The 12,231-nt window shown below is 33.0% G+C and overlaps 1 protein-coding gene across 1 annotated transcript in view; it reads right to left on the bottom strand.

The window, feature by feature from the left end:
• Positions 1-12,231, bottom strand: part of LOC106472813 (histone deacetylase 4-like) — a gene marked incomplete at its 5' end in the record, with an annotated part of 36,539 nt that overhangs the window by 9,682 nt on the left and 14,626 nt on the right. The window contains 10 exons of the mRNA XM_022401356.1: positions 535-632; positions 3,526-3,645; positions 4,619-4,706; positions 5,321-5,376; positions 5,922-6,076; positions 6,911-6,978; positions 9,361-9,410; positions 10,802-10,935; positions 11,305-11,436; positions 11,683-11,920. Of these exons, the coding sequence (XP_022257064.1) occupies positions 535-632; positions 3,526-3,645; positions 4,619-4,706; positions 5,321-5,376; positions 5,922-6,076; positions 6,911-6,978; positions 9,361-9,410; positions 10,802-10,935; positions 11,305-11,436; positions 11,683-11,920 (1,139 nt within the window). The remainder of the gene's footprint in view (positions 1-534; positions 633-3,525; positions 3,646-4,618; positions 4,707-5,320; positions 5,377-5,921; positions 6,077-6,910; positions 6,979-9,360; positions 9,411-10,801; positions 10,936-11,304; positions 11,437-11,682; positions 11,921-12,231) is intronic.

The raw sequence follows: 12,231 nt of genomic DNA, 5'->3' as shown, positions 1-12,231 counted from the left end.
CACATAATGTAGAGTTTATCTCCTATATAGATGATCTACTTGAACATACAATAAAATTGTAAGCCTAATATATTACCAAGATATCACGTAAAGTAGAGTTTATCTCCTATATAGATGATCTACTTGAACATACAATAAAATTGTAAGCCTAATATATTACCAAGATATCACGTAAAGTAGAGTTTATCTCCTATATAGATGATCTACTTGAATATACAATAAAATTTTCTTTGGTACCATGAAATTATTCAAAGTGTTGTTTAACCATTACAAGTATTGTGCTGCTAGTGGTGTCTACTGACACGGTTTTCAGGTTACGGAAAGTAGAATCTTGTGTAGAGTGTGCTTCATCTCTCTGTTCTTGAATTATTCAGTTGATAAAATAACACAAAACCCTCCAGCACTTATTATTAACAACCTTACAAGCTAGCTACTGGTGACAACAATGAAATAGCACCGAGTTCACACCATGTGTTAATGGGCATGTATTTAAAAAGCAAACGGTCAGTTTTGGCACATGCAAGCAGAACTTACCTGAAAGCAGCAATGTACTCAGCGTCTCCCATGGGAGGATTAAGTCCTCCAGCCCAGGGGATGTTCACATTGAACCCCACGCCATCACCAGTCCCCACCTGTCCCAAAAAATCAGACAATTCTACAACGAAAGCCAAAATTAAATTAATAGAAAAACTAAGATCTATGATAACAAGCAAAGTGTTACAGGAGAGACTACAAAAGGTTATGGGAAAATAATAATGACATGAAACAACTGGGTTCAGAAAGAAAACAGACAACAACAAGTGTACAAGATGAAATATGTAGAAAAACAGCTTACAAGAGTGGTTATCTGAGTTGTTGAGAAGTGTTAACTCTTTAAGCTCAGATGTTAGAACACTCACATGGAGTGAGAGATCTTAGATTTGATATTGAGCATAGGAAATAATTAAAAACAACACATTTTGGTAAATTACACAAGAATAATGTTATTACAAAAAACAGTGTAAAGGAAGGATTACGTGTTATTCCAAAAACCAGTGTTATGAAAGAATGACGTGTTATTACAAAAACCAGTGTTATGAAAGAATGACGTGTTATTACAAAAACCAGTGTTATGAAAGAATGACGTGTTATTACAAAAATCAGTGTTATGAAAGAATGATGTGTTATTACAAAAATCAGTGTTATGAAAGAATAACGTGTTATTACAAAAACCAGTGTTATGAAAGAATAACGTGTTATTACAAAAACCAGTGTTATGAAAGAATGACGTGTTATTACAAAAACCAGTGTTATGAAAGAATGACGTGTTATTACAAAAACCAGTGTTATGAAAGAATGACGTGTTATTACAAAAACCAGTGTTATGAAAGAATGACGTGTTATTACAAAAAACAGTGTAAAGGAAGGATGACGTGTTATTACAGAAACCAGTGTACAGCAAGAGAATGTTATGTAAAAAAATTCTGAATATGCAGATCAGCAAGTTGCATGACAACCATAACTGATGTAAAGTTGCAGTGGAACAGCATTTACCAAAACTACACTGTTTGACATTTTTTAGACAGTGTGATGCCACCAAAAAACTTATTGCTTTTTGGTATGGTATATAACAGCCCTTTCCAACAAAAAATATTCATACACTCAGGTCATAAAGATGTTTTCAGATTGGGGATATCCTTTGTACTTAAGTATATTGGAAAACAAAGGAATATGAATCAACTTGGGGCACCAGGACCATCCAGAAAGAGAACTGCAACAAGCCTTAGTGCAGTTGTAATAAGCAAATTAAGCAGCATCTTGTAACAGGTGAGAAGCTATGAACACAAAGGTCAGTGGGAAAAACTGTAAACTTGACCAAAGCAACATAATCAACAAGGATCTCCATCTGGAAAAGCAACACAAGTTGCATACACAAATATATTAGTTTCACTGACACATACCTCAATCAACTGAAGAATGAAACAGGTATTCACACTATTCCATATGAAGACACACCAGTAAAGCTGCTAAATGCAATGCCTATGGATTTGTGTGCTATTTGACTGTTAAAACAGATGATGGGAAGCTAGTGTCCTTGTACAATAGATTGCTCATGGAAAGCTGGGGAAGGGGGAAGTGTGCTTAAAACATGACAACCTTATAATGGAGCCTTTTGCATTGTAAGCTGTGTTATTAGTTATGTCAAAGGCCCATTTTAAAGACACATGGTTGTCAGGTGGAGCATGCCTGGACCTGATGTTATGGATTGTAATGATGTGACGAAGCTCCAAGAAGGTTTAAAATATAAGGTAATCAACCATTGTACAGGAAGAGTGACGTAAAACTTAATAAAACATAGTAAAGGACTAGGCGTGATAAGTATAAATTTTGCCAAGTTAGGAGTCATCTTCAGCTACGACAGTTTTATTTTTCTAACAGGGTGGTTGGCTTTTGGAATGGGTTGCTTTCGGATGTTGTGGAAGCAGTAAATTTAAGTGAGTTTAAGATTTTTTTAAATTTACTTATTTAATAGTTTGAGTTTAGTTTAGAGGACGAGATAGCCAAGATGGACCACTAGGTCCGTTGTTGTCGCTAAACATTATGTTATGCTAAGAATGACGTGGAATTACTGCAGACTGGAAGGTAATATGGGAAAAACAGCATTAGAAGTAGAACAGGTAAAGAAACATACATTTAGTTTGGTTTAGTTGTTTTAAAGCAGAGCCACATTGGGCTATCTACTGTGTCCAACATAGAGAATCAAACCCCAGATTTTAGTACTGTAAGTCTGTAGACTTACTGTTGTCCCACTGGGGAACAAAAAACATAAAAATATTATTAACAGGGAATTATGCAAATCAAGGTTAATACACAAAACTGGTAAATAATCATGCAAACATGAGTTATAATACAAAAAAAAAAAACAGAATTATACAAATCAGAGTAATAACTCAGAACTTTTCACAGTCACAAATGTAATGCAAGAAAAAATACATGAAATTAAAACCAGGTTGAATAAGTTAAAAATATTGGTAGTAGCATGAAGATGAAACACTAACCTAGAAATGGACACAGAACATTTTAACAAAAAGATTTAAACATTAGTTGAAGTAGAAAGTGATCTTGTAATAACAAAGAAACATCCCTCCTTGATTCATAGATGATTAAACATGAGTAAAAATCTGGGTAAAAATATACAGGAGATGAAGTACATCATTAGTTACATCCTACAAAATTAAAAAGACAGATGCCTAAAATGCATTGGTTAATGTGTTCATTTCATCAAGGGAAAACGGCAGATATGAAAATGTAAGTCAAACAAGAGGGAACCTCAATAGCCGTGGCTGTAATTAGATCTTAAATTGGTCAAAAGATGGATATACGAGCTAAAAGTTTGTACTTGAAAAAAATGGCTCTGTTCAGATCATATGATTTGATCTGTTTGTTTTATAGACCTTTGATACCTTTCAAAACAAACAATATAGATCAAATCATATGATCTGAACAATACTGAACTGTTCCTTTGTAAATATTAAAGAACCTCACCTCTTGAAGACCACCTGTTCCTGGAAAGAAGTTCCCATCATCATGACGATGGAGAGAAATATAAAGAACTTGGGGATCATCATAGAAGATCTGCTGAAGTCCGTTGCCATGGTGAACATCCTTTGTATTAAATTAATCTACCTCAATATACACAAATTAATATCATGACACATTTCTAAAATATAAGAAATCCTACTGTTATACTTTAATTTGGTTTGTAATAATGATTGTTTGTTTCTTTGTAATTATGCACAAAGCTACACAATGAGCTTTCTGTGCTCTGCCCACCACTGGTATCGAAACCTGGTTTCTAGCGTCGTAAGTCCGCAGATGTACCGCTGTACTACTGGGGGGGCCGTAATAATGAACATACTGACAAACGTGAACACAATGCTGCCACCTATATTGTAATATTTACAATACCTATCAAAATTGGGATTTACTAAAATTAAATAAATTGAAATCAATGAAGATGATAATGTTTTATTTTATGTGAAACATACAAAGTCAGTCCACATACCATATCCAATACAATAATTTAAAATGTACATCTACTCAAAGCAATACCAAGAGGACAAATGAACTTTTTTGATTGGTTTAGCTTTGTCTTTGCATGTCCAAAGTTTGGTGAATAAAAACTTAAATATTTTATAGCTTCGTCTCGAATAACATCCCACATAATTCTTCGTTTCTACGACAAAGCACTCTCCTGTTCATGATAATGCTTGATAAATAGCAAACTTTTCCTGATTACTAAACAATAATTGGCTGGATAGTGGAAATTTTACTAACGGAAACAATAAAAAACAACCACAGAGAAACCACGTATATCTTGTTTCTTGATTTACTTCATTATTCACATTTTTATTTGTAAAGAAACATCTGGAAACTTGTGATGAAAGTTTTGAACATTCTTACACAACAACGTATAGAAAAAAACATGCAAAAAATTACATTTAGTGAAAATATCTTTTACAAGAATAGCATAACTAAGTAGTCAATTAATTATATCTTAAGTTTTCAAAACATGTTGATCATAAGTCATATCCATACATATATATTGTTCTCTTATAACACAAGAACTGATTCTTACCCAGTCAACTATCAGAATTTTCTCTACTTTCAGCTTCTGTTGCAGTTGTCTTGCAGCAATAGCCAATGAGTTGAAAAAACAAAAACCCCTAGGATTAAAACAACAACAGGAAAACATTATATAACTATTGGTATTAAGTGTTTATTAGATTATGTGCAATATTCCCAATGAAAATCTATAATGAATTACATATTTTGTTAGATAGGTTCATAGAACTTGTTTCTAGTTGGTATACGGACACAGATCTTAACCTAAAATATCACAGAAATCACCGTGAACAAATTCTGGTACATAAAGGTATGAATGTTTAATTTAAAATTACATATTACGTTATAATTTCAATAAAAATTTTGATTTAGTATTCTAGGCTTCAGAATAAAATATATTGACTCAAACCCTGAATTTCAATGGTTTCTATGTTAAACTAACAATACCATAGTAAAAAGCTCTAAAATGTGGTTTGAAAAGCCCTATATTCAAAACAAAGTATAAGATTACATATTATTCAAATTTACTTCATAGATTTTCACTTTAAATATGCAGTATTAAACTGTTTAAACAGTTGTTCAGTTTATTCTTACAAATATAAAAATTATTTATAAATTCTTTCATAAAGTAACATTTATTACATTGAAAATAAATTTTATTTAGTAAGTTAGATTACTGATTAAAATATACCAATGATTACGACTGTCAACCTACATGGCCTGCTGGGATTCGGCATGGTGACCTGGAGGTCGAACAACGGCAAAACCGTTCTATAAAGATAAGACGTGAAACGCATTTGAGGTAAAAATGAAAATATAAATGCTTGATTAAATTGTTATTATAGTTTTGATTGACTTAACTTTATAGGATTTGAAAATCTGGTATTTATAATTCATGGGGAAAGAGAAAAATGAAGACCCACGAATATCACAAAAATTTTAATTAAGAAGTTGTTAAACTTGGAGTACTATAATTCTGTCTGGTCTCATTTTTCAAGTCAATTTTTAGACACATTTTATAAAGAAAAACTGACAAATTTCTGAAACACTAACAAGCAACAAATATTATTTAGTTAGCTTTAGAAATTAACCAACAATGAATAACATACAATTATCACTATACATAGTAGTGCAAATAATAAGTTTTTTTTTATTCTAGTTATGTTCTGGCCTACTAGCAGTAAACTTATTTTTTTAGTAATTCAGAAAAATAAATTTCGCTGTCACTTAGGAAACTATGCACGTGTTACTCTTTCTCATAACATCTAGCACCAAAACAAAAGAAAAACCTATCATAACTGTGCTACCAGTATTACCTTTACTTCCCTGGTGGCAACCTTAAGAGATAATTCAGTGACACACCCTGCTGCCATCCGGGCAGCACCTGCCGTATGCAGCTCATTCCAAATAGTGTCCAAGTCAACTCCTACACCACCACAGGGAAGTCTCACAAAGTTCTTTACTGGTAAATCTGAAAGAACATATGTAGCTAACATATAACAAGTTACTTTCATACGAACGTTGTATAAGAAGTCCTAGAGTACTGCTAGGTACAGTGAAGAAGGTCTAGAAGAGAGACAAAAAGAACACCAGTTTTCCATACGAATATTTATGCAACATGAACAATTATAACTAGATATCTATAGTATTTATGTCTATCTTTTAAGTTATTTTAAATACAATAGAATATTTAACAATGCGGAAAACACTTTTCGTTTATTTTTATTTTAAATGTTATTTTTAATTCACCAATGTGAAGCCCCACACAATCGTTTGTCGAGTGTTTTTTAAGCTTACACTATTGTTAAGACTAATTTTAATGAGCCAGAAACAGGCTTAATGTAATATAATTACCTACCAAACAATGTTAAATAAAAATAAGTATTCCCTACCAATATTTACTTGGATACTTTGGAGTCAAGCCAAAGATATATTTTACAGCAATATGACACAAACATGGCAACAGTAAATCCAACAAATCATAATCTACTGGGACGAAGTGATCCGATTGGTGGAACAGAACTTCATACATGTAAATTCTCTGCCAGTTTATGGCCAATGACAGTGTAATTAAAGTTTTTACATATCAATCAATCTCATGCATCAGGTAGCAATAGATCAACACTCACACACCTTTGTTTTTCTCTAGAGATTCAAGACAGTTCGGTCTCGTAATCATAACACTTATAGTATAAGTAGAGTTCACAATTATTTTCCAAACATGTTGCTTGGTAGTAGGTCTAGTTAAATGTTCAGTTGATTATCATACACATGATACACACTCTCGAATGAAAAAAAAACTCACCCAGCTTGTTCAGGTCTAGTTTTTGTCTGTTTAAAGGATTTGTACCAAACAACATGGTGTAGGCTTCACTAGATGAGATATGAGAAACTGGAAGTTAAAGTCTGTTCATTACTCAGTTCGTTTTATCTTAGCAGAACTGTATTTGAGAATTTAAGATTAGCATAACACTGAATAAACTTGAATACTGGAAATATGACCACAGAGTAATTAATTATAATTTCTACAGCTTCAAAACATTTTAAAACAAACTTCTGTATACTGATTGTAGAATTATATTAGATAAATTTTTATGCAATAATTTTATTACTCCAAAATTTCATAATTAAGATAACTTCTACAAGCTTGATTTGAATATGTTTAATGGTTTTAAAGAATAAGTTTTCCAGTTTGATCATAAGGTTCTGTACGCGTATGTTACAAGTGTAGGTCAAATGCCGTTTACTTAAAACGTTTTTTAAGTTCTGGGATGAAAAGTAAAAATTTCAATGACATGACATATTTTTAATATATTTCAACTTTCTAACTTTAAGAAAAATGTACAACAAAACCATATAGGTCACCCTAAAGGAAAGAACAGAATTTCATAAGATACTGTTGAAATCTGTTCCAGCGGCACCCACGGGGGGACGCAGTATACGCACATACAAAATTTTCTCGTTCGTGCCTGAGGAGCCGTGAGAAAGTAATAAATATTCCCAGTGTCTGCCTGTGATAATGTGTCTTTAGATCTCAGCCAGTGTTGTTTTATGGGTTTTATTTGACTGATTAGATTCATCGATATCTGTAGTCTGTACAACAATATGAAATATGATTGCATTTATTTCTCAAACTGACTTTTATTGTCATTTCACTTGTACACTGTTCATGCACAGTTCTCATGAAGAGTGTTTTCCATTTTTCCTTAAATATTTTGGAATAAAAGTATGCAATTATGTTGTAGTTTTTATTGCCACTGACTTGCGTGATAATCTAGACACTCTTTCTGCACTCTTAAAACATACCTCCGGAGTACGATGGGTAACAATCGGCTTACTGGACTTGCTTTAACGAATGTTCACCAGGAAGTATTGTCGTCCTCTTAGAAAATGAGTAAATCTAGTGTAATTTCGTGTTTTAAACTTTTAAAAAAAATTTGTGTAATGTTCATATGCGATTTGTACTGCATATCATTGATTTTGTTTGAATAGTATTTCCTTAATAAACCTGTACAAAAATGTGTGTATATTTTTGGGGGGGGGGGTCTTCAAGCACCACTGACCTGTGCTATTATTGGACAGGTTCTTCTGGACTATTTGATAAATCAGGATGCATGATGATACTGAATTTATTCAATAATGTTTGCTATTCAGTAACTCGCTACCCATTAATGATTGCTTCACTGCGTCTCATACTTAGACTGTTCCCTAGTTTTTGCCCCAAACTACTATAAACACCTTAGTTTTCATGAACTTTCTAGATATATTGCATTATCTTCGTGATTAGCTCCCTCTAGCAGAAATCTAAATTAAAACATTGAAAATATAGCTTACAACAATATGTAATGAAGATATTTTATAGGTTTGAACAGGATGAACTAAAATTTTAAAGATTCTCCACGTTTAAAAACTCAGTCAGTTTAAACTATATTCAGCAGATGAAAATACTATAGAATCTTAACAGGTTTAAAGAGTGAGTTCTAGGAAACCCATAAAATCATTTATAATACCCTGTTCAAGTGGAATTAACCAAACATTTGTTGACACCCTTTCTTTTGCCATTCAGTGCTACGAAACAAGTACACTGTGAAACCCATTTATTTGTTTTAACTTTACCTTAAATTTCTCTGGATTTTGTCTGTTTGTTTGTTGAATTTTGTGCAAAGCATTAGTCATCCCTAATTTTGAAGTTATAGACCAGAGGGAAGGCAGCTAGTCAACATCACCAACTGCCAACTTTTGGATTATTCTTTTACTAATGAACACTGGGATTGACTGTCACATTATAATGCCCCCATGGCTGAAAGGGCAAGTATATTCCATAACATGATACAAACCAACAACCCACAGGTTGAGAGTCAAGTGCCCTAACAACCAGGCCTTTCTCAGAATTATAAAGACAGATAAATTAGACAACTGGAAAAACTTGTAAAGACTAATTGTATATTTAAGTGGGAAGAAAGTTTATTACTCTTCTCAAAATGTTTTTGGCATAAAAGATCAACGTTCTTTAAAATGATTAGTATCTTTGTGACATAAAAAAATATTTTGACATGAAAGATCCACGTTCTTGTAAATGATTGGTATCTTTAAAAAAATATTTTGACATGAAAGATCCACGTTCTTGAAAATGATTAGTATCTTTGTGACATAAAAAACTTTTTTTTGATGCAATAATGTAACTAAAGATTTCTTTAAACTTAAGAAAAATATTTTAGAAAAAATGTCAGTTTAAACTTTTATAAAAGTTCTTACCTATGACAAGCCTGTATTTCATTAAAACTGGCTTTTCTTGCTTTCACCCTCTATAAAGAGATTAAACTAATAAACATATTTGGCATTTAGATTTTCACCAAGAAATATTAATTTTGGTTGAAACACAATTCATGAGACAAAACTTAGCATTATATTCATTCACACACATAACAGAAAATATAAAAACAAAATTTATTTAGTAAACAAAACTTCATTAATGATATTTTGTTTATTTCATCTTTAAATATACTCAGAGATTTGTTTGTAATTAAGCACAAAGCTATAAAATGGGCTATCTGTGCTCTGCCCACCACGGGTATCAAAACCTGGATTCTAGAGTTGTAAGTCCGCAGACGTGCCACTGGGGGGCATACTCAGAGGTAATGCGAAGAGACTAACTATGCACTTCACAATTTTATTATGTAGTAGGTTGGTTAGTGTATCATAACATGACATAATTTTAATAACCTCTTTTTTTCTGGCCTAGTATTAGTTTATGTTATCATTTCAACAACGTTTCTATTAATGTTTGTTTGTTTACGGCTAAGCTAGTAAGGTCATCTGCTATTGTCCTTAATTTTGTACCACTGACCAGAAGAAAGGCAAATGGCCAGTAGCACCCACTACCATTTTCTGGACTACTCTTTACCAAAGAACAGTGGGACTGACCATCACATTATAACGTCCCAAGTGCTGAAAGGGTGTGTTCAGTACGGTGTTTCGACCCTGCAACCAACAGATTGTGAGATGAGCACCATAACTACCAATACTTATAAAACAATAAAAAGGGCAATGCCATCTTGTATCAAGTAAAAGCATTTAATGAAGTTTTAAATTGACCTGTTATGGCAACCATGCATGAAGATGGCCAATTGGGGTTGCTGAAACGTATGGTCAATTGAAATGTTTTTAATTCATTCAGTATGATGTCATCCTTTTTTATTTTCTATCAATTCCAGAATGAAGTGGCTTTTTGTAATATTATCTAATTCTGGATCCTGACCTGCCAATTCAGGTGCTACAACCTACATGTAAACATTATTAAACACTTGTCCGTTTGTCTGTTGAATTTCATACAAAGCTATTTGAGGGCTATCTGCACTAGCCATTCCTAATTTAGAAGTGATAGACTAGAGGAAAAGCAGCTAGTCAACACCATTCCCCACCAACTCTTGGGCTACTCTTACCAAGGAAAAGCGGGATGAACCATCACATTATAATGCCTCCAAGGCCAAAAGGGTGATCATGTTCAGTGATGTGATTTGAATTTGCAACTCGAGCACTCTACCAGACCATACAAAACACTTTCTCTTCTAGTTTTGTTATAATAGCCTTATCTTCTGGAAGATTTTCATATAACAACTGCTACTAAAACATCAATCACAGCTTTATTTATATGATATTGTTTATTGACACATTTTAAGAACCATGCTAAAGCTACCTCACACTGTGCCACTAGACCAGTCTCGTGAAGACGAGCCCAGATACTCTGCAACCGTCCTCCATGCTCAGGATGATGAGAGTTTTCCCCACAAACACATTGGTGTTTTAACATCAAGTTGTCGTATGCTAAACCTAAATACATAAAAAACAAAAACAGGACACAATGTTAAGAGGATTATCAGATGAATAAATATTAAATTTACATTTGAATTTAAAAAGTTATGAAGGACACAATGATAAACATAGAACAAGAATAACAAATATATATATTACTCTACATATACTATTTATCCATTTTGGAAAAAAAATGATAATAATGGCTATCTCTAAGAGTTTGGTTAACGTAATAGTATTACTGGCATACACTCAAATCCAGAAAGTGTTATACAAGGTTTAAAGCTGTTTTTGTTGCATACCAGTATTTTTTGGTGTCGAGGTGCAGGACAAGAAATTATATTCTGAATCAGCACGTTGTACACAGTTCTTAACATCTGACTTTACCTGTAGTAAAGGGATGATGAGTGGATACAAGCTTCTCTTGAGAACTTCCGGCAGAATCAAGATTCACTAACGGACTGGACAAAGCACGAGACAATGGGCGAGCCACGTGGTTACGAGAAGCAAAAACTGGCCCTTCAGACAATTTAGAGAAATGATCTTCGATTGATTATCAAGATTATAACATAAAAATTTAAATACACAGGAGAAAAAAGTAAATACCATGGATAATGCCTTTCAATTCCTTTATAAAGTAATATATACATCCTAATTGTCTACATTTTTTACATATCTTGATTGTGCAAGGTCCTATATCCCGAATGAACCATTGAATTAAACAACATTTTTCCTAAATAAGCATCATCTATCTATCTAACATACCGTTAGGTACTTGAAGAAAATTGTCCTTGGTGGAACAGCTGGGTCCCATACTAACTTCATCGTTGTCGTCCTTTGATTTGGATTCAGTCAAGTCAATTGTTTCTACAGGGATAAAACATTTTTGATCTGAAGAAGAGGAATCCTTCATCTCTTGAGCCACGGCAGCTTCTGTTTCTTCCTCAACATTTTCGACTTGATTTTTGCTGCTGGCACGTGTCAGTACTGTCTGTCGGATGTGCTAAATAAATATAATAAAGCAATCAACACTGTGCCACACATACCTACAGAATAAGTTCAATACTGATCTGATAACTAATAGTCTGACCACACATATACCAACAGAATAATTTCAATACTGATCTGATAACTAATAGTCTGACCACACATATACCTACAGCATAAGTTCAATACTGATCTGATAACTAATAGTCTGACCACACATATACCTACAGAATAAGTTCAATACTGATCTGATAACTAATAGTCTGACCACACATATACCTACAGAATAAGTTCAATACTGATCTGATAACTAATAGTCTGACCACA

This window comes from Limulus polyphemus, unplaced genomic scaffold (genome assembly GCF_000517525.1).
Source record: "Limulus polyphemus unplaced genomic scaffold, Limulus_polyphemus-2.1.2 Scaffold5634, whole genome shotgun sequence".
NCBI lineage: Eukaryota > Metazoa > Arthropoda > Merostomata > Xiphosura > Limulidae > Limulus > Limulus polyphemus.
The sequence above is the reverse complement of the archived record's forward strand: the minus strand, read 5'-3'. Positions and strand labels throughout refer to the sequence as shown.